At 35.4% G+C, this 25927-nt stretch overlaps 1 protein-coding gene across 1 annotated transcript in view; it reads left to right on the top strand.

The window, feature by feature from the left end:
• Positions 1 to 25927, top strand: part of ROBO2 (roundabout guidance receptor 2) — an 861802-nt gene that overhangs the window by 789124 nt on the left and 46751 nt on the right. Inside the window, exons 16-20 of the mRNA XM_032448447.1 lie at positions 2582 to 2706; positions 5532 to 5703; positions 11477 to 11659; positions 21141 to 21183; positions 22777 to 22904. Coding sequence (XP_032304338.1) covers positions 2582 to 2706; positions 5532 to 5703; positions 11477 to 11659; positions 21141 to 21183; positions 22777 to 22904 — 651 coding nt within the window. The remainder of the gene's footprint in view (positions 1 to 2581; positions 2707 to 5531; positions 5704 to 11476; positions 11660 to 21140; positions 21184 to 22776; positions 22905 to 25927) is intronic.

Genomic DNA, 25927 nt, shown 5'->3' with positions numbered 1-25927 from the left:
TGTGAAGATTTTTAGAACTTTTCTTGCATGTAGGTATGCATAGCTAACAAATGGGGATCTGCCTTGTCAGTGCGTATAACCTTCAAGTAGTCTGTTCACAAGTATCTCTTTCAAAAAAGCAGCTTATAATATGTAATGTAATAACAAGTGTCAGCCCCTGTATAAAATTCTTCGACTTGTTTGGGTGATAAAATGATGTACATCCATGAGAAAGTAAAGAAATTCACTAGATGCCATTCCAGAGATATTTCCTTTAACACCTCATATTAACTTTGTAATCATATTGGTATCCGTGTATTTTCAAAAATAGCACTAACTTAATGTTTAATAACTGTGGTTTGCTTCTCATCCAGTAAAGAGAAATGACAGTCTACTTAAAGGTGTCACACTTTCTGTGTAGCCTGTGATTCCATTTCAAAAATGAGCTTTTTTAGGCTTGACTTTTTAAAAAATGTCAGTTTTACCACCTTTAGAAAATAATTTGGAAGACTGATATGTATTTTTGAGGTTTTTTGCAAGATCGAGGTGAGCAACCAAGGTAAAGGAAAGTACATTCAGGATGCAGTGGCAGCTTTTGGATTGAATTTTACATGCAATGTTACTTCTGAGTCCTAGCTCCAAAAATCAATTTTGCTACAGTTAGGCTTTTCCTCTGGATCAGGCATTTGTCACAGTTCAGTATCCATTCATCTCCTACCTCTTTGGCCTTGTGAAGGTAATAAATGGAATTCTGTTAGGCTGCCTCTGGAAGAGATGAGCTGCGATTTGGGTTCTTTCATATCTGTAAGAAGAAGCTGAGCATGGGAATAATTGACCTGTCAAGAAGCAGGCAAGGTGTTCTCCACAAGCCAGCAGCAAGGGAAATGAGAAAACAGCTTTAAAAATGTTATTTTTCAGTGTGGTCTATTTAATAACTGCAGCAGTGTCAGACGAGTACCTTAATTTATATCATGGTGCCAGCTTACAAAGTGATATTATCATAGAAGGAGGAAGTAGAACTGTTATATACGTATGTGTGCCTGCACACATAAGATCTAAATAGAAGATTTTTTATTTTTTTTTTTTTCACTTCTTTCACCCTTGACAGATGATAATCCTCTCAGGTACATACTCTACTTTAAATCTCTTCTGGAATAACTTTATGGAGTAGTGTTTGTTCTGCATATTGTTTGTCACCACAAAAATATGACAGTTGGTAATGGAGGTCTCCTTAGTTTTATCAGTTGCCATCCTGAAACAGCAATCAATTCTTGCTTGCCTTACTGCAGCTCTTAAAGTGATACTTTCAGCTACATTCATCAGTTGTGATTTAATTTTGCTTAAGTTACTATGCATCCTCCAAAATCAAAAAGAAACCACACTCAGAATATTAACTAGAATATTCCTGCAGTTTAAATACAAATGCAAATCATTACAGTGTTGTTTTTTTTTTTCAGTGATAGAGAAAGGTATTCATTTTATATATTATTTAGCAATTACCTCTCTCTTCTCACTTCCCCCACGTTACCCATACTTGAACATAAAAAGCAATATACCTGAATGTCCTCTATAACGATGAAAGTTTATACATTTCAGCACAATGTTCCATTTTACTTTAAATATATATATATGCATATATATATTCAGTGTTAAGTTTTGCCATTTTTATTATCATTGTTTTAGTGATTTTTTTTATTTTTTTTTTCCTGATTAATATGGCACACACAGTTATTCTTGGTTTTGTTGTTACACAATATCTTTAATGTTTTTAAAACACTTTTTTTTTTTTTTTTTCCCTCTGTGGTTCATTTGTCATAAAATACACAGTGCCACCTTCTAGTTCAACAGTTTTGTGCTTTGCATGATGCCAAGGTGTAGCCCAACGTTAGCTTTATGTGCTTTACTTGGTTAAGAGTCAAACAGTCTATAATATAGCTCCATTTTTCCCCTCTGTAATTCTTTCTACCTAGCACTATTTGCTTTGCAGGCAAACCTATGTCTGAAAATGTAGTTCCCAAAATATGCAGCCTCATAGGAGTCAATACACTGGGCAACTAATATCATCTATGTGGACTTGTGCAAGGCCTTTGACATGCTTAAATGTGTTGAGTTAATGACTTCTGGGAGAACCAAGAAGGAAACAAGCAAACAAAAATTACTGAACTCCCATTTCTCAAAATTGTATCAGACCATGAGGGGAAAAAAGAATGAAAAGACTTTTCTGGGCAGAGGATGCAATCTCACATAATGACTTGGTTGACTTAGTTGACGTATGCATAGCTAACCATGTATTATGGAAAACAAATGCAAGCATGAGAATAATTCCAATGCAGTCTTAAGAAATCGTACATCTAGATAAATGAGAAATGATTTGTATTGATTCTCCATTACCACAAATTCCATATTTTCATTCAGTGCAATGCTTCTCTTCAGAAAGGCATTTTTCAAAATTGTCAGTCCCTAACAAAATGTGCATACCTAGGCCTGCAGGGACTGTGAACTTTGTATGTTCTCTGCTTGCACTTACACTGTTTCAGCAAAATTTGCGCTCTAGCAAATGGATTAATGTCTTATTCCTGTTTATTTCCTCTGTTTGGTGCAGCTCCAAGTGCCCCTCCTCAGTCTGTCACTGTCCTGACAGTTGGAAACCACAACAGCACAAGCATCAGCATCTCCTGGGATCCTCCTCCTCCAGATCACCAAAATGGAATCATCCAGGAGTACAAGGTAGTAGGGATCTGTAATAAGAGAGTTGTGTGTTTTAGGAAACAGACTGTAATTATTACAGAACAATAGCACTGTTTACAGATTTAGATTCTGACAGCATTTACTGCCACCCATATGGAGAAAAAGGACTGAGTGCCTATGGATTTTTTCAAAAATTTATTTGTTTATTTATTTAATTAATTTTCCATATAAGCAATGCTATTGTTACTGTTAAAACCAAAAATAGCAGGAGCTAGATCTGGAAGAGACTTGTAATTGCCAACTACTTTAAAGCGTGTTTTTTTCTTTCTTATCCTTGGATGAAATAGAAGGATTGGTTTTGGTTTTTTTTTTCTGAAGGGGCTCTTTACTCTCAGGACAAGTGGTGGAGCTCCTGTCTCGAAATGTCTTCAGCCTGGTAGAAATGTTAGCAGGAAAGATACTACTCTCCCCTGCAAAAATGCTAATCTTTTCACTTCAAGGTCAAAGTCAAGAACTATAGCTCTGGGAGAATACGTCTTCCTTCAAGGACATTCACAACTTAAAGTGCTAGCTTGTTTGTTCTGAAGAACAGGCTAGATATGCAGAGTTTGTTACTTGCTGCTTGATGCACTGGTTGCCGTTTCTCTATTTGTTTTTGTTTGTTTGTTTGTTTTTTTTACTGCAGAGGCTCAAATTATCCTTCCCTTATATATTGTCTTACATTTTGTAACAGTCTATTCCCCACTAAGCTTGCTTTTGCACAAGTATATTTTCACAACTTGTAAATATTGCAGTGTTATTGGTTTGTGTGGAGGGAAGACTGGAGAAAATGATCATGCTACATTCAGCGTTATCACAGGCTTATAACTGGAACACGCAGTTTGGTAGATATATTCACTGTGGCCAGTTTCTAGTTAGAAAGTGAAATTTATAATTGAAATAGAGCAGGCAGCTTCCTTCAAAATCCCACAAAGGGTAGAAATAATAACCTTCTTGAGATGAAGGTGATAATTTCACGCAGAAATATGTAATTTATTCTTCCTGATGTGTTTTGAGGGGAAACAGAATCAAGAAGGGAGAAAGTGCTTGGTTTATAACCAATTCATGTTTCAACCTCTTATGGATTATCATCTGATCAGAGGGATGCAGTAAATGTACACCACTTACTTTTAGCTTAGCACTTCTTTTATTTTGCTTTTATTCAATGTTAAGATTTATTAATGCCAGTATGGTATTGATTTCATTTTCATATAAATTAATAATTGTATATTTTGCTTTAAATCATCTTGATGCTGAATGTTCTGTGAGACAACATGAACTTTCAGGGGCTTGTGGGCAAATAAGTAAAACACGGTCTTAAACCACAAAATGTATAGATATGAAAGAAAGTGAGCTGATGGTTAATCAAAGCCACATGCCAGGTGAGTGCTCAGACCTCTAGACTGTTTAGAAAAACAGCTGGAGTCACCACCTATTACATCCCTTCTTGTTAGATTAGATGGCTTCATGATTAGTGTGCTGGCTGTGGGGAATCTAATGCAAAGAGACTAATATCTCCTTTAGTATAAACTGACTGCTGAAGTTTCACTGGATATTTTCTAACAAATTGAATGTAGATCTGTTGTTTTCAGTTCAGGCATAAAAATGAATGTAGACTCATTTATTAATTCAGTTCCCTTAATTAGGGGCATTTTGTAGTTGTTGTGGCCTAAGACCAGGACAGGCAAGGACTGAAGGAATGAACTACAATAGTATCTCATCCTAATGCATTCTGCTCTGCACACAACCTCTACATGAGCTCAGGAGAATGAAAGTTTTCAAAGTTTTCTCAGTGCTTTGCAGAAAAAAAAAAAAAAAAAAGGAAAAAAAAAAAAAGGATAAAGTGTGATAAGACACTGAGAAGGGTCAAAAGGGTAAAGAGAGTATTAGCATTGTCTAGACACATCAGTTGGTTGCTGAGAGTGGTACCACCAGTGGTGCTTTCTTCTGCTGTTGTACAGTGTACATATGATACCTTTAAGCATTGATTTTTCTTGAGTAAAGTGGTAGTAAGTGCTTTCTTTGATTGTAGAGAAGCAGTATGTGCCAAAAACAGTAACCAAAGAAGAATCCTAAGAAGTCTTAGTTTTGAGACTTTGCAGGAAAAGCCAATGGATGAAGGCAGGAGAGACAAATAACACTGTGAAATGATACACCATTCTCATTACAAAATATGAATTCAGATTTAAGAATATTTTGTTGCTTCTGTTTAGTTAGAAAATAATTGAGTCAGGAACTGATATCTGAACTTCTGAACAATGTATGTAATCGCAACTGTAGCAATAAAGTGCAGGTTTGTACTTACTCTGTTTTAGAAATGTCACATACCCCTGTTGCGTAGCAAAAAAAAAAAAAAAAAAAAAAAAAAGAAAAAGAAAATGATTTTGAAAGGTTTTTATCCTTTAATACTTCAAGAAACATTTCACTAGTTGTCCTTTTACTGTCCAGGGGGAAAAGAAGAATGAAAAAATTGATTTTTTTCATGAAAAGATTTGGCAGTAATCACATTACTGAACAAGATTTCAATGAAAACTCATCTTTTTCACTTGGATGATTCTATTCTGTGCTTCAAAGCTTGCCATGGAATTACGCTCCATGGAAATCTGGAGTCCAGAGTGGTGTTTGCAAACAGACTTTGCTTGATTTTACACTAATCTGGGATAATTTGCTGAGCTCCAACTGCTCCTATATAGTAACACTGTTAACAAGTCCAAAATACCAAAATAGGTGATTCTTGTGCAAAACCTTGATATGTCATATCTATGAGCTATTGTTTATGAATACAAAGAATTTTCTATTTTTTAACACATCAACTTTTGTCCCAGATCTGGTGTCTAGGTAATGAGACTCGATTTCATATCAACAAAACAGTAGATGCAGCCATTCGGTCTGTAGTAATAGGTGGCCTGTATCCAGGTATTCAGTACCGTGTAGAAGTTGCTGCAAGCACCAGTGCAGGTGTGGGAGTGAAAAGTGAGCCACAACCCATAATAATTGGTAAGTGATTGTGTATTCTGTTGTTTTGTTTTGCCTGTTTTTACTTTTGGAAATGCTTTCACTAATTACTTCTGAGAGCATAAAAATCTGTGGAGCAATAGACAAGTTTTGAATTGAGCTTGGATTTAGCTTCTAACATCTCAGTGCCTGCTGGCATTGTGAGAACAGAGTTCTCACAGCTAGCAGAATGAGCTAGCTCTTTCTTTGCTGAGACATTGTAGAAAATACACATTATCTTGTGAAACTGATTTTTTAAAATGTATTTACCACTTTTGCAGGTTGATGGATTTATGGAACTAACAGCTAGTGGTCCCTTTTTCTCCTCTTCAGATGACTAATATTGCTTTACCATGATGCATAGGGCACTGTTTACTGTTGGTTTTCTGAGCATATTGTGTGAATGTTTCTCAGGTATCCCAAGCAGAAGAGTTTGCTCTGACAAAAAATAAGTAGCCTGTAATCCAAGTAGAGAGCAAAGGTGGTAGTAGCATCTCTGCTTTTGAAATGACTATATCTTACTGTTAGTTTCCATGCAGGATTAATTTCCTTTACAAAGAGAAGCATAGATACTTTTTCTTCTGAGATTCTTGTCAAGTGTGAAATACAGATGCAGAAACAAAATGAGAAGGATGAGAATAGGAAAACTATATAGGAAATCATTTTTGGCGAAAAGGAATTGGACTGTACATGGCAATGCCTCTTTGGAGTGCATATTACAGGGATTTTTTTTTTGCTTTCACCTGTATGTGCTAATTTAGTCATTACAAAAAAATGAGTCTTTTCTTGCTTATTATTGATTCTGTTGGTATTACATATTTTCTTTCTAGAATATTCTGTCAATGCAGTGTCCCAAATATGAACAGTTCTATGTGTAGACATTTAGAAAATGTCAAGTTCTGTATGTTGCTTAAAGATTTAATGATATTCAGGTTCCCATATTTAAAGACAGATGTAGAGGTATTCCAGCTTTGGATATGTTGTCACTAGAGAAGAGAATACAAGTTATGATGGTTTTAGAAAGAGGAAGTCACAAAAATTCCAAAGAAGGTTGAAGAGTGTTCTAGAACTGAAAGCAAGACTTTAATGATTTGAAAATACAAGAAATTTGTCCTCTAATGAGCATGAGTTTTGGATCTCTGTGTAAACAGCTTGTGTTGTGAGACTGGTTTGTCATTGCATTTGCTTTGAGCCGGCTTTTGTTTTCTTTTGTCCTTGCTGAAAGAGTTCCATCCAACTACTCTCTGGGCTTGTTCCAGCAAAATACTTAAGTGTGTTTCAGTTTGAGCATGTGAATGGTCTTGTGCCACTTAACCTATTATGAGTTAAACTTGCAGTAAAGTGCTTTGCTGGGTGATTGCCAGAATGCTCAGCTCCACATCTGTGTGCAGACCTTCATCCTGTCTTTTTCCTTAGAAAAAATGACTAGTATAATCAGAAGTTAATTGTGGGGATATTTGTATTGTTATACGAAGGAAGAAAGGGATGCTAGGATACAAATAAAGTACAAAAGGAATTGCATTTTGAAGCTAAGAAAGTTTTGCTTTGCTAAACTTAGCAGTATTTATCCCTTTATTGAGTCCAGGATGCCCACTTCAACAAGTTTGTCTGATAGAATCTTTATACATTTAAGAGTCTTTCACATGAAAAGTCTTTGTTGTTGTTGTTGTTGTGGTTGTTGTTGTTGTTGTATTGTTTTTCTGTTCTCATTTCTGTTTTCTCTTTTGAGATCACAAAACTACATGTATTTACTGTTTTATAGTCTCCATCTCATTTTTCACTAGGTTATGTTTTTCTGTTGCTTATGATCTCTGATTGCTGGCAGTTATTCCTCAGTCTATAGATTTGCTTTGTAAACGTACTACTATTTAAATGACACCATTAAAAAAATAAATAATAATAATAATAATAATAATAATAATAATAATAATAATAATAATAATAATAATAATAATGAGTTGGTCCCATTCAGTATTTGACTAAGAATCAGCAGCATAAAATAAGAAAATGAAATTTTCAGATACATATTTAAAAAATCACATAGGTTAAATGAACAAACCTAAAAACATAGCCATGACTGGGAAAGCATTATCAAGTCATTGTATTATAATGGATTCCTGTATGGCCTGGTACCTAGCTACTTAACAACCTGCAAACAAACATTATGGAATTCTAAATTATGGAGAGAGCAGATCAGCAATAAAAAGCACTTGAGACTTGTTGCTGAATAATATAACTTCCATTATCATTAAATAGATTCCAGTTTGTAATAAGTAAGATATTAATCTTAAATATAGGATGCTTTCATCTAAGAAGTTATGCTGAAAATAACTGATTTTCACCATGGATGATCATCTACTGACATCACAAACCAAGCCTAAGCATCAGGTTAATGAAAATCCTGAAAGTATAAGCAGAAGCATATGAAGTAGAATCAATAATAACATTTTTACTGTGATTACTGATATGTGTTTTGTTTGTTTGTTTGTTTGTTTTTGTTTTGTTTTTTTAGTTTAGTTTAGTTTAGTTTTGTTTTGTTTTCCCCTTGGAATATCAGAAATAGAAGTGAGGATAACAGCAATACTGGTTAAAGGTAGAGCTATTATTTCTCTTCATCAGTTGGCCTGTTCATTCTTACTTTCTATCACTGGCATAATAGTATGAGGAACAGCTGCAAACTTTCACAGTAATGGGTACAATCGAATCTGATGTGTCTAATTAATTTTTGGTCCAACAAATTAGTTTTGTTCTTCATTACCCTCCAATGGGAGGAAGACATTATATTTCATTATGTTTTTGTCTTCAGGAACAATGGAGCGTTACAGGTCACACACTTCCCTTGTCTATGTTCTAATTAGTTGAACTGACAGCATTGTTACAGAAACACCTGCAGTATATGAAGTAGTACAGTGGTACCTTGGATAGTATATATATTACTACTGATTAAATATTACGCAATGAAATACAAAATGAATGTCATTTGTTTTCCAAAATTACAACAATTTTATTAGTTTTATCAAACATCAGGGGGTAATGTTTATCCATACCCATTTATTTTTCAGTCATTGAAGTCTCAAAGTATATGTTATTTTGACATTTAAATAAATTATTACTTTTTCACTTGTAATTGCTAGGCAGTGAATGCTAGGTACAAACAGGCAGACTGCAAACTTCAGAAGGTAATTTGAAGACTTTCCCTTAGAAGAGATCAAGAGGAGAAGGACCACTGAGCACTACCTCCAGGCTCTCTGGGGCTTGTTCTTGCATCCTGCATCCTCAGAACACTCCTTTCTGGCCTTAAGATAAAACTGGATTTTCTGCACTGGGACATTCTGTAGGCTTTTCTTGAGCCCAGAAGTATCTGCTCTCTAAGCTGGTGTCTCTGAAGCCCCTCCCTGCACTCTTCCCTATGGTAGCATGGTTGCCCCTATAACAGTGTTTCCTCACTGTCCTGCTGCTATTAACTTGCCTCCAAAGGGCACAGAAATTAACTGAAAGTTAATGGCAATTAGAATGACATCAACTCCCATGCTGATTTCTACTAGAAAACCAATTGTGTGCTTAGAGAAGCATACTGCAGAGTGCCTTTTCTATTAGTTTTACTCTTCAACACTTCCTCCTTTAGCCCTGGGTTGCAGCTATAGGTTGTTTCTGTGGGCAATAAAAAAGGAGAAAAACTGGCAAAGTTGCCTTCACTGCCTCCCAGCTTTTCCTTGTCACTTGTGCTTGTTGAGTTATGTGAGTTATATTGCTGTTTTTTTCATAATGGTAAGAAAGCATAGGAAAACTAGGGGAAGAGGAGCTGAAGCTTACAGAGCTTAACACCTGTAAAGCTTACCAGCATGACCAAGTATAGACTGATTCTCAAAAGGCTGTTTCTCCATTAACAGGCATCAGCATCTTTCTTCGGCGCCTGTTTTGTTTCTTGAGCAGATTACTGAAAGCAAGCCAAGCTCAAGCACAGCTTCAGCAGTTTGTTTGCAAAAGCAGACAGTCATCATTACTAAATATTGACATGGTGATGAAAGAAAGAAAACTTAATAAAATCACAGAGATCATTAACGGTGTTATAGTAATGTAATGCAGTGCATCACATTTCTTCCCGAGTAACTGAATCCACTTCTGAGCTTAGCAAAGGACCTAACCCCATGCATTTGCTTGGAAATCACTGTGCTGAGGCCAATGTCCAGATGTGGGTGTAGACTGCAAGCAGGCAAGGTACAGGCAGCTCAACACTCCATGGGACGGGTTCTCAGTCACAGTCTCTCACGTTTAAACTGTTCACTCCTGTGAAGAATCGTCCATGGAAATAAAGCTGAAAGTGTCAGACTTTCTTACATCTGCTCTGGAAAGGACTTTGTCTGTTTGCTCTTGGGCAAAGCCACAGTGCTGACACAAGCATCTGTTTTGCTTAAGAAGATAGTAGTAAATTTAACTATTACTGAATTTTAGAAGAGGGCTACATATGTTTTTGCAGAGGGGCATAATGCTTCAATATTTCTACTAATTGCTCTGAGTGACCACTTCAATATTTGATTATTATGTTCAACTACCTCTCTATGTATGTGATAGACTCATAATTGACAGTCACAGTATTTTTTTTTCGTCTCAGCAGTGTAGTTACTCTTGCTGCTTGAAATCTTTCTTCTGCATGCATGCAGGCATCTGATAGTATCACACATTTTAAGGATTGAGCCATATGAATGTATTTATAAGAAATGAAGGACAATTCCTTCACCACTGTCAAAAATGTAGATGTGGGTAGCTTGTATCAAATGCAAACAGAATCAAGATTCTGCAAAAAACATATGTTCCACATTTCCTAATTTAAATAGTAACCATTTTTGACAGGGGGGTGTTGGAAGCAGAAAAATTTCAGCCCTGGAACAGTATGGTTTAACATTTCCCTAATTCCTGTCTGCATTTTTAATGGGCATTCATTTTCAAGCCAGACACCAGACTTTTCCTTTTAGAAAAATACCATTTTAGAGGAAAAGAGTTTGTGGAGACTCCTTTTATGGAGGTATTCAAGACTTACCTGTACACCTACCTGTGTAACTTACTGTAGGGCACCTGCTTTAGCAGGGGGGTTGGACTCGATGATCTCTTGAGGTCCCTTCCAACTCCCACAGTACTATACAAGGGAAAGGAAAAGAAAAAACACAGCAGTGGAACCATCTATTGAAATTTATGCTTTTCTAAGGTAGTAAGTAAAGTTAAGATGATATACAGTTATTCTTGATGCACATCACTTTAATTGGTATTCCACGTCATATATATGTCTTAGAGGTTGATGTTTAGAATTATTCATGCCTATTATAGGTGAAAAAAAAGCTAATAATTTAGAGCTAACAGTCATCTATGCTATTTTCTGCTTTGTGTCCAAAATGGTGTGCTTAGGATACTTTTCTCCATGAAATAATTGTTCAATTGTGTTCAGCCTGTAATTATATAAAAAAATAAAAGCATAAATAGTGTTAAAAAAAAATACCTGAACTGGCATCTGTGAAATTTGGGGAGTGCTATAGAGCTATGTTTTCAAATAAATTTGGGCAAAATAGAGTATGGATTTACTTACTACAAACCCTGTTTTTCAGGTGTTCGTTAGTATTCATTAAAGCCCTCCTTCTGTGGATGATTATTTGTAGGTGCATCACAGTTTTTTCTAATTTTTCCTTTTTTCTTTTCTTTTTTTTTTTCTTTTTTCCCAATATTTGGTTCTTGCTTGCATTTCAGAGTCCATAATAGCAATTTTTGTCACCTTTCTTTTGTTCAGGAGGCCGTAACGAAGTGGTCATCACTGAAAATAACAACAGCATAACTGAGCAAATCACTGATGTTGTCAAACAGCCTGCCTTTATAGCTGGCATCGGTGGTGCATGTTGGGTAATTCTGATGGGTTTCAGCATCTGGCTGTATTGGCGCAGAAAGAAGAGGAAGGGGCTCAGTAATTATGCTGGTAAGAACACTAACTCTTTATTACCATCTCATCAGGTTCTGTCATAAAGAGAACACGTGCTGTTAAACCTACTTAAAAATCGTGCTGAACTTACAGCAAAGGTGGCCTGGATTCATTTTGAATGCTTGTTTTAAATGTGTGTTGTGAAAATGCTGATGTGTGAGAAGCTTTAAATGCATTGCTCGATACCACATTTCATCATTATCGTAAGGCAATCTTTATTTTTACATCTTCAGCACATGTAGCATTAAAAAAAAAATAAATAAATACAAAGTGGATTCTTCCTTGTCCAGATGGCACTCTGTAGTAGTACAGCTCCATTTAGGTTCTCATATGTGAAATAGACTAGACCCTTACAGGAAAGGTCAGGAAGAATATTCTGCATTCTTTTTCATTCCCATGCATTTCCATGTTTTTGAAGCCATGTGCATGGGAGGTAAACTGAGGTACTTAATCAACAGCTCTGTACCTATAACTGGAAGAGAGAAATATATTATACAGAAAAGTGGGGTCAAAAAGTACCTTTGACAGAAGTCATAAAAAGTTTTGTCTTGAGGTAGAACATCTTGGAATCCCCTAGTAGTGTGGTCAGTTTTATGCCAGAAGTGTTGCTCCAGTTACAAACTAATTTTTGAAAATTTGTTTGGAAAAAGAAATTCACAGAATGAATGATTTTATTTCTCATCCAAATTCTCTGTAGTCTGTACTATTCTATGCTTTAGAATTACTACAAATTTTTAGTAAGTCAGATGAATGTAGAATTACCATAAAGTATGTTGCTCTAAAGCCTAATTTATCATAAAAAAGCTGTTCTTCAAATATTGGGGTAGTTTCTCCTATAGTATTCATATAACACATATAAAAAGAAAACATTTCCTGTTCAAATAAGATTCACATAGCTGAGGACGCAGCATATTTAATGTTGGCATCATATGGGACTGAACTTATGCTAGTACCCCACTAATTTACAAGTTGTTTCATGCCAGTCAGGAGACACAGGTGTCCTAGGTATCTAAACATTTCTGTCAAAAACCAACATTCATTCTCTGCTCCCAACTAAACATTCCTATGCCTTCAAACCTTGGTGTTAGCCATCACCAACCTCCTCAAAGTCCTGATTCAACTCACTAAGCCAGAAGCAAACTATTCCATAGTTTTAGAGGTTTTTCTGAGTTTTCAATCCTTCCTAATCTCACCTCTGCTGAATTAGTTTTCAGCTGGCTTATTGAAATGAAGTAGCCCAAGAGGAGATCAAACAGGCACCAATGCCAGCACAGAAAGGGAAGAGAGACACTTTCGTTGATCTTAGACATACTCAGTTTCTGTGGATCCTCTCTTTGTGTGACTGTGTGGAGTGTATCATTCACAGCTTACACTTTTGGGTGAAGTATCTTTCCTTTAACAGCAATGACTTTCTCTCTCTGAGAGGTGGTATAAATTAATAAACTAATATATACCGCAAATACTTTCACATGTGCTGACATTAGCTTATTAGTTTAAATATTAGCTTAGATCCCAAGATTTTTTATATTAAGAGAGAGTAGTACTATTATTTCCCTTAGGAAGCAATCAGACAGGTAACCTTAGGATACAGGCTAAGACTACTCTTTCTTTGGCATACAGAATTATACAGAATAGCCCTGTGTGTTCACTCGCCTTTTTTTTGGGCAGGGTGTTGATGAAAAAGCCTTTTATACTTTAAAATATGTACTTTAAAATATGTAGTTGATTACAATAGTCATTTTAAACAGTTTGTCTACTGCGACTTGTTCCTTCTCATAATGTTTGCTGCATCTAAGTGTGATGTGAACATGGCATCATGACGTGGAGTTACCATTATTGGAATTATGACATTGTGTATGCTTTCAGCAAGGAAAGTTCATAACAGATCATGTTCAAAATTCATCCTAATGTTTACAATTTGGAGAACAGCATGTGCACACAAAAACTTGACTGTCTAAATCCACTGCTCAACTTTCCAACTGTCATTTCTCATTGCCTGCTGGCTTGCTAATGCTTTAAGCTCAAATGTTATGTCCTGCATTTGATATTATACCATAACTGAGTAAATTCCAGAGGAAACCTGTGCCCTGCAATTAGCACTTGTTATCAAAGTGTGTAACTCATAATGTGTTTGCTTTCTTGTTTTGCAGTTCAGTCCTTCACCTTCACCCCTGCAGGTACTGTCCATTAGTCTGTCTCTTACCTCACCAACACATCATTGCAAACATTAGCTATCTAAGTGTCTATAAACATGTGAGGTATGCAGAATTGAAAGCAAACAGAAGGAGAAACACTTCTGCTACCTGTTTGTGTTTAAAATGTAGCATTCTTTCCCTAGTGATTCCAAAGTGGTGTAAAATCTGCCACCATTAATGTCTTTGCCTTGATTCACATGCTTTTTACTCGTCTAACCCTTCAAAATGCTGAAGTTTTTAAGGATAACGTTCCTGAAATAACATAACATAAACAAGTATTAGTCACCTATGATCTTTTTTTTTTTTTTAATTTTTTATTTTTTAATTTTAAAATTCAGTAAAAATAGTTACTGTTAAATTCAGTAAAAATAGTCTAACTGGAGAAGTAGAGCTGTCTCCCACTTTGTTAGTTGTTTGCCTTGCCTTGAGATGTTCAGACCTGCAGACTATCTAATGATTAACCTATGCACATTTAATTTACAGCATTTTTGAAGTTGAAGCATTTGCTTTTTTCTGTCTATCCAGTTCAAAGCTGATATCCTTGTTTTCATATCTTCAGTAAACATAGCATACGGTAGACCATTATCATAAGTGTGATTAAAGATATGTGAAGAATAAATGAAGTGAGTCTGAAACAGCATGTTGAAACAGTAACATATGGACAGCCAAGAAAAAATCAGTATTCTAATAATATTATTAATTAATAGAAATAATTAGCTTCTACCCTCATACATAAGTTTCAGTGTTATAAATATACAAATAATTGTATTAAAGTTTAAATGCCTGATAATTTTCAGCATTTTCCAGCAGAAGTCTGCAAGAGGTTTTGTACTTAGCATGGGACCTCAGTTGCACTTGCCAAAGCAGTGTTTTCTGAAACTTCTGCCATTCATGTGATCAACAGCAATTATCTTAATAATGCAATAATCTTAATTGCATTATGGAACTGGTCGTTGTGTTCTGGTAGCTGCTTTCTACTTCTTGCAGTTACAAACCACAGCTCAATTGCTTAGCTTAAGCAGAAAAGAGCAAATGACTGCTGAGGCAGATGAGCAAAGGTAGTAATGCGTGCACCAGGGACCCATGATATTGCTAGGGAGAGCTGTCCTAAGGAAGGAGCTCTAAGTACTGAGAAATTACTCCTTCTGGCTTCTTGGTACGTTTGTCCAAGTCAGAACAAGTTCTGGTACAACACATCCTACCATAATATCTTTATTTGTTTTTATTGAAGGAATAAGATATTTTTTCAAAAAATGAAATAAAAAAATTTTAAATTTGGTCCCTCTGACCATGCAATTGTCAACTGACTGTAACTGGTAATTTTTTTCACATTGTCTTTGTAGCTTACACTGGCACAAACTACGATCATATTAGTGCCACCACTGGTATACATGATTCAGTGCTATTGGTCCACATAAACTGAATAGCTAGGATATGCCAGAGTCACTGCCAAAAAACTGTGGTTTTAAAAATAGTTTTGACATCTCATGGACTTTACAGAACTATTAATAATACAGAGTTCTGTTGCCTGATAGGTAATTTTTTCGAGAAACTGAGAATTTAGATCTCAAGTAAGCAAATACAAACAGTGGACATAGCCCATGGTTTTTATGTTTAGACCTAGAGGTCCCTAAGAGGCATCTTTATTTCTCAAATGTTGGAATTTGCAATTGGTAATCTCGTTTAGACAAACATATCTATGCTTGTGGAGGTTTGTTGACATTTGGTGGAATGTTTTTTCCTTGAAAATTATGATTCATAAGCACTGAGTTGGTTTCAGATCTAAATATTTAGTGGAAGGTAGCATTTAGAATCTTATTGAAAATGTCAGCAGATAAATTTTTACTGGAGATGAATTTATCCAAATATTCACAGATTTTGGAAGGTATACACTTTTTTTTTTTACTTTTCCCCCCCCCTCCCAAAATATCTGCATTAAATTCTACAGTTCTTCTTGTAGAAAGGCTCAGCATACAGAGTTGACTGTAAAATAAGATAGCTGCAAGTATTAGCAGAACGTGTTTTAGACATCTAATCTACTTCATACATCTTTCTGAACAATAAATTGTTCAGTATCAGTTATATCTGATGTAGCATTTTTCTATGTTTTTTTTTTTTGTTTGTTTTTTTTACAGTTTTACTTGTACATATAGAGCAGTTAAATTTTCAAAACTAGTTGCTAAAAAGTCTGTATTGAGGAGGTATAATTACTTGCCAAAAACGTTCTATCTATTCACTTTCAGACTAAAGGTCATTCACTAGGACACTGCTACTTGTGTTCTATTGTTAGATTCCTAGGTGGTACAATTTCTGCTATCAGATTAAATTGCTATAAGATTCTGCATAGAAGAAGAGCAAACAGAAAATATCATGCTAATGATAAAGATTTGTGCCAGAGAAAAGTAATTGATTGAATTAAATTCATTAAGCTTTCTGTGTCTGTAAACATTTTGATAAACAATGAGTGATTGCTCAGATGGTCACAAGCAAAATTTGAAACTGAAAATCATAGTTAATTTTTTTTTTTTTTACAAATTTTCAATTAAACTGATTCCAGTAGTTACTTAGTCACAGCTTTCTATATCACTCATCCTCCACTTCTGTTTCATCCATCATGGCTCCCTAGGCATTGATTCCTGGTAATATCAGTGCTACAACACATATTATTTTTTATCATGTTTATCAGATGGATATTTTGCTTACCTGGTCAGTAGCAGTGTTGTCATCTGCATCTGTGCAACAAGTATACATTTTTGGGACCATGACAAGCTATCAACAAAAATAAATCTTGCACAGAGACAATAAGCATAAGTGTTACTTCTTAGTGATCCCTTTTGTGATACATTTTCAGACCTATGGTCTGATATTGGAGTGGTTCTGTGTGAAACCAGGAGTGGGACTCTGTAATCCCTATGGGTGCCTTCCAACTCAGAATATTCTGTGATATAAAGAATGGATTGATATCACTTTCATGAGTATCTGTAAAAGCTAAAATGACTACTAAATTGATTATTTTTATGGTTACCTTTTGCTCAGATTGTTGGATATATGCATGCACTATGAGTATTTGGCATATGCAAGAAAAGTTAGGTGTAACAAAAAAGTCTTCTGACCATTTCTAATATAATAGAAAAGTCATTTAATTCCCATAGTACAATGACAGAACGGAATTTGTTTATTTCACAGTGGAAATTGCAATTCTCCTTTCACATTTTGGTATACAGACTTATACAACAAAGGCACTTTGTAGAAATAAGAGAGATTTCATTTATCTGCTTATCATGGCTTCAAACTCATTGTTGTGCCAGTAACTGCTCACTTGAATACTCAGGTGTTTTCAAGAGTGTCTAGGCCATCAGTCATGCAAGAAAAGTCAATATGTGTTTTCATTTATGAGTGGGTAAGCTTATTTAGTGACTAGTGCTCTTTGGGATTTAAGATTTCATGAAACCAAGTAAACAAAAACAAATTAAAAATAGATAAATAGAGAGTTATGGAGTGCTACACATTTTAAGCTTAACTCCTGAAGCTGTTAAATGAGGATAAGCTGTTTGACAGAATTGTCCAAAGGTAGGCAGAAGATTTGATGGAATTTCTATATGCTGATTATCTGTTCTGAGTTAATGCTTATTAAAAAAAGGATTAATCTACATTCGTATTTGAGGAACAGCTTATCACAAAAAAGGAATAAGACTTGGCTGGCAACATTAAAGTTTTCATTTGTGGTAGGAAAATGTGGCCTTCTAGAGATAGGCATACATAAAGCTTTCTAAAGCTTTCTTGCCTCAAAATGTCAACTTACTGTATATTTGTATTTTTCCCGTCCTAGCAGGCATGAAGATTAAGTTTAACCTTGTCAGATAATATTAGTAAATAGTATGAGCATCTCCTTATATGTTTAATAAAAGGCATATAAAAAGCTCTTTAACATATGCCATTCTTCATAGAAATATATACAATATAATTTCTTTAAATATTTATGCATTTAAAATATGCTTTGGATTATTTTTCTGCATTCTTGCAATCCTTGAAGTATAAGCTAGTGGGGATTCCATCAAAATCTCTCTATGCAGAGGTTATTTTTTTCATGTTCTTTTGAAAACCAATCTCATCCCTTCAGGTCTGTGTCCTTTTTCAGAACATATATCAGATGCAAAGAATGCTGAAAGAGCTTTTTTACTTCCTCGGTGATAAAAAAAAAAGTGAGAGAGATGGGTGGGTCAGTGATAGGGACATCCTTCCTTTTCTCCTGTTACATTGCCCCTTGAAATTACTCTGTATCTTTTTTAAAGTGGAAACAGGATGAATAAAGCCAGCTGTCTGTGTGTTTTATTTTTACAGTGACATCTACATGTCTGCATTGCATTAAATATGCTCCTATTCAAGCGTTTAGACTTGCTTTGTAATTGCAGAAATCAAACTGCAGGCAAAAATGCTGACAAAATGTATGGCAGGAATGATAAACATAGTGCTTATGTTGGCAGCCTGACCATGTCTTCTGTTTTTTAGCTGTCTTTTCTTTCACAATATTGATGCTAAGAGAAAGGCATCTTCTCTATTCTACCTCAGCCCATTTATAGAAATCATCTGGAATATCTTTTTTTTTTTTTTCTGTGACATCCTGATGACATCTCCTCACTTATTCCAATTTTGGCTAGCTTAATTGATATTCCAGAGCCTTTGCCACCAAGAGTAGAAACCACAATGCTCTCTTGTTTCTTTTCTGATGAAGTTTACAACCATGGTTGTGCTGGTTTGCAGGGACGATGTTAAATGAAATAACCTGTATTCCTTCCCAGTGCAATACATATTGCATAAGCCAGGCACAGTCTTCTCTGCAAAACTGTGTCACTGCAATACAAGCTCTTCTGAAGACAGTGTTTATGTAGGGAGGGCATAAGATTGTTTAATGTAGGAAGAAACAGGAAATGGTTGCTACCATTAGAATACACAGGAAGCAGAAAAGAGAGTAAATGCTGTGATACCTGTCTCTTCCCAGCAAGCTTGTATACCGCAGACATTCCACAGCATTTATAACTCTACAGCAAAGGATTCTGTGCCGTCTTCCTGATATATTTTTCCTAGCATGCCTTCAAGTTCTCTTTATACCTCACTGAGTAGAAAATAGAATGTGTCTGGCAAACATTGCTGTGATTTCCTATTAGCTCCTCCATTTTATCTTTGTTTTATAGAGGTACACTACCAATACAAATATTTTTGAGATCATAAATATGGATTTTTTCTTTTTCCCAAATGACTTATATAGATAAAACATCACACGTGTACACACTATGCAATCGGTGACAATAACACTTTAAAGCTATTTCTGGTAATATGTCATTGAAGAAATACCATTAATCCCAGGAGATTTTTCAGAAAATATGTTGCAGTGTAATTCCCTTAAAACTGTAAACATTATTTACAAAGGTTGTTACTGAATACAACTTTGATTCTTGTTCTCCTTATTTGTTGTTGCTTTGGTGATTGAAGCAGGTTGTAGTATTAAATGTGAAGGGGAGAACGAGAAAGGAAACAGAATCTCTACTGAATTCCTAATGTACTTTTGACCAACATATTTTGAAACGTAGCTCGTCAGTACCACCTCTTTGTATATTCACACACAATATCCCAAACACTTCATATTATTCACATTGAAGCAACGAGTGATGCAGTCACTTGACAGCCTGTTAAAAGCAACATGAATGAAAGTAGCATCAGCTCTAAAGTTAATTAGCTGCAATTTTTTTAACATCTTGTTTTTCAAAGCAGACTTTAATACTTCCCATACTTGCATTTTTATTTTCTTTTCATTAATTGATTTGATTACATCCTTTCAAAATTCAGCCATTAACCATTTTGATGTGACATACAACTGCAGTGATTTTCTGATACTGGTAATAGTCTGTTCTGCAGTGAAGTGTAATTAATCACCTTACCCAAGCGCCCTTCAGCAGGGCTTCCAAAGGGGGTTAATTTTGTCCCCTTTGCTCAATGTATGCTGTGAAATTACCCTAGGAATTAATGGAGAGACAAGTATTCTCCAAGGTATCAGAAGTATTTCATCAGTGGATTTGTGTCATTGCTAATTTTTATTAAATACAGCATTCCTAATGGATGCAGTAGTTTGATCTGGTTAGAAAGATGTATAATGGAAGACCTAGTCTTGAATTGGTGTAGCTTGATCTAATATTGGGAAAACACTACAGATATTCAGAAATATATAATTTAATGATGAAGATGTTTGTCTTAGAAAGGTAGATAGTATTTCCAATATAAGACCTTAATTTTAAATTAAGTTGGTCATAGTCTAATCCGTTCCACTCTGAAATTCTAACCCTCATCTTCTTAGAGCTGTTAGGATCCAAGTGTCCAGGACACTGATATACCTTAATTGTCAGCCCTGCCTATACCCAACAATAAATAGTGCATCATTGACACTGACAACCACAGTCATTTTTGAACCTTGATTCAAAATATTTGCCAGTGCTTCAAAAAGGAGTATGTAATCCTGTCAATTAGCATCTCAGTAATGTGAGTTTACCTATATCACTCTCAAATGTAATCCTGTTAATAAGGTTGATAAAGTATGAGCTGTTTCTTGTCAGATATCTATGAATGGGTCTACAATGTATCCTTTGCATCCACAATGGCAAGACTGAAAACAGCTCTTCGCTGTAATACTGGCACTTATTTGTACATGCTGGTTCTTACACGTGCTGTTGATAGAAATCCTGCAGCGTTATGCTTTTTTATGTTGTTGTTTTGTCCTGTTTTGTTTTGTTTTCCCACCCCTTCAGCTGTAATAGAGCTGCCACTTCTTTGTATTTATCTTGGGAAATGGCATATTTGTGTGGTGACATGGTATTACTGCATTACGACATGATGTTATTAACTCACTGGTGCAGTGTCATTATGGACTGAAGTAAAAACATGCCAAGAAAACAATTTCATCACATGGCACAGTCTTGCACTGTGAAGTCATATGAAGGGGCCTACGGTAAATTCAGGATTTTTTCCTCAGGTGGGTGGCTTGCCTTGCAAGCTACAGAACAAATTGATGTGAATACTGTAAATCAAATCCTTAATAAACTATAATTCTGATTTGCTTAATCCTTTTATTATAGTTTCTGTTCTTTCTTATGTGATTATGCCAAGAGGCCTCCAATCTTGGACACTGAGCAATTTGAGTTGTTGCTTATAATTATAACTAACTGATTTCTCCCTGTCTTATATGTGTGTGTGTGTGTGTATTTGTTTGTTTTGTTATTCCAACCAAAATACAGTCACGTTCCAAAGAGGAGATGGAGGACTAATGAGCAATGGAAGGTATGTTTCTTCGTATAAAGATCTTTCCATCACATGTATTTCTACAATTAGGAATTTGAAAATTTTGCAGGTGATGCACTTGATTATTAAATAATCATTTGTAAGACTGACAGTTACAGAAGGAGTTAAGTAGCTTACTACAAGGTTTAATGATCTATCTGTTGTGCACTTTGGAGGAATCAAGCCCAGATGTTTCATATCTCCCAGATGCCCTGAAAGAAATGCTTAGTGAATATCACAAGGAATGTGTTCATTTGTTACCAAGATGTTTATTGCATTAATTAGACATTAGCAAATGAAGTTGCTGTTGTTTAAGACTCCTTATTGGCTACCCCTAAATTGCTGTGAGTGAACAATTACAGTTAATCGATCACAAAATAAATGATTCATGGATGATGAATAGGCTGTAGATTGACAGGACTAGATTCCACAACTTTGGCTACTCAATTGAAATTGATAAAAGCTGATAACAGACCCATATATCCTCATCTATTTTCCCTTTGACGATATGGAGATTGTAATTAGGCTTTGGTAATAACTTCCAATCTCCTATTTAATCAATATTTTAGCAAAAAGAGATAAAGCCTAATGAGAGCTAGTGGATATGGCAAGAAAGCTGCTGGATCTTCTTATTGCTGTTTCCATAGAAACTTATGTTTCTCTTAGGGATTGTACCAGACAGGGGCCTATCAGAAATAAAGTACATGATTATAGGTGTTGCTCCAACTTCGTAAGTGCATTAATAATCTAGAAAAGCATCAGGACTATGGGTGATTTTGTGGTTTGCTTGAGGGCTGGGGGCATTTACATGACATGATTTATTTTCCTCATTAAATACAAGTACAAACAATCCACATGCCTTACTAAATTCCAGGTTGTTTATCCTGGGGTGAGAGAGACACAGTGCCTTATGGCCTGAGTTTATGTTCTTTTTCAGCATACTTGCTGTTTAATACTGCTTGCAAAGCTTGAAATTACAGTGATATAAAAACCATGCAGTAGTGGAAGATAAAGATAGCTGTGGAATTTCCATTAATCCTACTCAAACCTCTTTGCCTCTAAACCATACAAGAGTGCTTAAAGAAAGAGTTACCAGCCTGTAGATGACAGGCATGCATTTGGGATGCAGTGGAAAGAAGAAATAGTAGCCCAAACTCCTGGAAATGGCTGATACGGAGCAATCAGTTTGAGTGATTGTTCCCTTGAGGTGGTAATTTATCATTCGGCCCTGGTTTCAGATCCCATGATGGTACTGCCTAACCCCCATTTCACACAGAAACGGAGTTCATTTGGATTCTGGCAGAATCACGACTGATGCCTAGTCCCACTTCTACTGACAAAGTTGATTTGTATTTATCCTTAATTAACTGCTCAAGGTCTTTATATCATCAAAGACTACACAATTTTAATTTGAAATAAATTAAGGTCTCCTAAACTGTTTCTTACACACAGTGATAGGAAGAAAGTTATGTTGCATCTTCAATCACTGTTGTATCCAGAGATGTCTCACAGATATTTTTTTGTTTTGTTTGTATGTGTGTGTTTTTTTGGGTTTTTTTTTGTTTGTTTGTTTGTTTTTTTCTTCTTCTTCAGTCGACCAGGTTTGTTGAATGCAAGTGATCCCAGTTATCCTTGGCTTGCAGACTCTTGGCCTGCCACAAGTCTGCCAGTTAACAACAGCTCTAGTGGACCCAACGATCTTGCCAATTTCAGTCGTGGAGGTAGGTTCCATTTTATTGCCACAGTACAGTATAAAATTGGACTTCAGTTTTTTAACACCTAGATAAAGACTGTGTAATATTCTTATACTGTTAAAGTTCTTTCTATATTTGACGAAAGATTTGATTTACACTTGGCATTAAAGTGTCTGTTTTACTGTGTCTCTTTCTGTTTCTTTAAAGCATAGTTCTAGACAGGGTCTGAGAATCATTTCAAGAGTAACAGATTGCTTCCCTTTTGCATGGATTTGAGCAAACTGCTGTGCAGAACACTGTAGTCAGGAACAGAGAACATCTATATGAGCTGAGAAGAACTTGGGGAACCCAGGAAGAATGTTCCTCCCATGTTCCTCCAGCACTGTTGCTGTTGCCTTACCTGTCCTCTTCCTGTGGTGGGACTACACTCTGTCTCAACCATTATCAGTGAAGAAAGCCTCACAGGTCTTCAGAAATTTCCCTTCTTATTGGAGGAAAGAACACATGAAGCAAAATATACAGATTTTGAGCTGCAGTTGTTCACATTTTTAACTGTAGAAGGCTCTTTGTGAGAGGAGGCAATAATTTGTAATTATGTTGATGAATCTTTAGAGAATTATTTTCTTTCAAGCATTTTACTCAAATGGGAATTTCAGGATGAACTACTGTGATTTTAAAATGTCAAAATAATTTTCGTGTCTCCTTGGTTTCTGTGATGTTATAACAACTTATTCTCTAGATCAGTGTTCAGGACAAGACTTAAATTTAAAAAATAAAAATAAAAAATAAAAACACAAATGAGTATATAAATATTTTTAAGACATAAGTATATAAAAATCAGTTCAATTTTATATATCAAAATATATTAAAATGCAAAGAAAATATATCAAACTATCAAACTGATAAATTTGAAAAGAATATAATTTTGAATTGTATCAAAATCTGAAAATAATATCTCACTTTGGTTATAAATTCCCATGCAAAACCCTATGGTTTGACTACTTTGACTTCAAATTATATTAAAACATTCTGGGTTTATTTTCCATTTAAGAATGCTTTAAAGCTCTTGTCTTACAAAAAATATTATAAACAAGTTTTCTGACAATATTTATAAGATAACTGAATATCTGCCAGCTTCTTTGTTGTGAACTTCTTGAAAATAAAGCTCTTTGGTACTTTCCATCTTTTCAAGAGCTCACATAATACAGAAGAATTATGTTTGTTTTTGTATTTGGCTCTGGAAGACTTAAATTGGAAGCATGTTTTAAGGCTTTGGGCTTCAGGGTGGATAAGGGGTAGCTTCCAAATTTGTCCAAGAAATGCAACAGTTGGAATTTCGGGAGCTTACTTATATCCATGATCTTTTCAGTCCAGCTCACATTTTTATTCTGGGGGTTTAGGTATCACTTAGTTCTGTCTATTTCAACACTTGAGTTAGGATGCTTTCTGCATCAAAGATCAGAAGTCAGGTATCATTTAGTGCAAATTAATGTAGTTCTGTCTAGGATAGATGGAACCTGAGTGTCTTTGGTTAAAAGGTCTGGATTAGTGTTAGAGGTATGTAAGAATTTTGAATATGGGAAGGTGGCAAACACTCTGGAGCAGAAACTGAGGAAGTTTGTTGCAATATTGTCTTTAAGAATGAAATCTGCATTATATGCTGGATAGGCAACTGAGAGCGAGTCTGTGAGTGGTAAGCAGAGGTTAGGTTTGGAATCACAGAAGATCACAAAATAGTACTGAGACAGCAATGAAATATTCCCTCAGAAAGTATATTAGAATATTTGAAATTATTGTGAGTTACATTTAAAAAAAAAAAAAAAAGAAAAAAAAGAAAAAAAAAGAAAAAGAAAGAAAGAAAGGGGATATTGGAGAGCTTTTGGAACTGTCTAGTGGGAGATGTCCAGTGGAAAATGAATGTCTGTCTTCAGACTGAAATATACCGTGCTTTTTCTGCTGTGACAATTCGTTGCAAAAATCATACTTTTACTACTTAATTATGGCATTTTGTAAAATGTCACTTTAATAGCTCGTTGAGTGTTTAATGTATTTGTTTCACTGAGGACAAAACTTAATTTATGATTGCACTGCAAAATTCCAGAAAATCTGAAAAATTCATTGTGTTAGTAAGACAGACTGAAAATTCTTGGCTTTTGAGAAACAAGGCAACTTTCCATTCAAATGTATGTAAAGGTATAGTTCTTCCATTAAAAAAAAAAATGAAGAAGTGACACCTCTTCACCAAATAGAAACATGTTCTAAAGGACAGATTTGTATCTGTTTACTTGAGGCAGATGTGTTTTTTGCTAATTTTCACTTCTGTCAGTCGGCAGATCCAACATAGACAGGTTGTGCTGGACTTTATTGATTTTGTCGAGCAACAACATAATTTATTTACTAAATTTCATTCCATGGGATTTCAATCCAATAGGTCTGTTCAGACTTGAGAATAGGAGGTTCGGGGGGATTTAAATGTATGTAAATTCTTGAAGAGAGGGAGCCTTGCTATTTTCTGTGGTGTCCAATGCTAGGAGGAGACAGTAACAACGAACATTAACACAAGTGATTCCATCTAAGCATCAGGAAGCATATTTTTGCAGTGGATGTGACTGAGTGCTGACACGGGTTGCTCAGAGACATTGTGGAGACTCCGTCCTTGTAGATCTTCAAAAACCACATGGACATGGTCCTGGTAATCTGCTCTGGATGTTCTTGCATTGGCAGGGGTTGGATCAGATGACCTCCAGAAGTCCCTTCCAACCTCAGCTATCCCATGACTCTGTGATTCATTATGCTTTGACTAAATCAGTTGTGGAAAGGTTTAATCTTTATATCATGGATGGGTAACATGAAAGATAGGTGCACAATTGGCTCTCATATCTCATGATGTGTTTGCACATACATGTTTTTGTATATTGCCCTAGATACCTGGGCACACATGTGTACAATACCCTGCACACATATAGATAGATAACAATAAATTGGTTTTGAAATTTGACTTGTGTCAAATACATTAATTATAACTTCTTTTGGCACTTTAAATTTTTCTG

This window comes from Coturnix japonica, chromosome 1, assembly GCF_001577835.2.
Source record: "Coturnix japonica isolate 7356 chromosome 1, Coturnix japonica 2.1, whole genome shotgun sequence".
In the NCBI taxonomy this organism is placed as follows: domain Eukaryota; kingdom Metazoa; phylum Chordata; class Aves; order Galliformes; family Phasianidae; genus Coturnix; species Coturnix japonica.
This window is presented reverse-complemented; position numbering and strand designations above follow the sequence as displayed.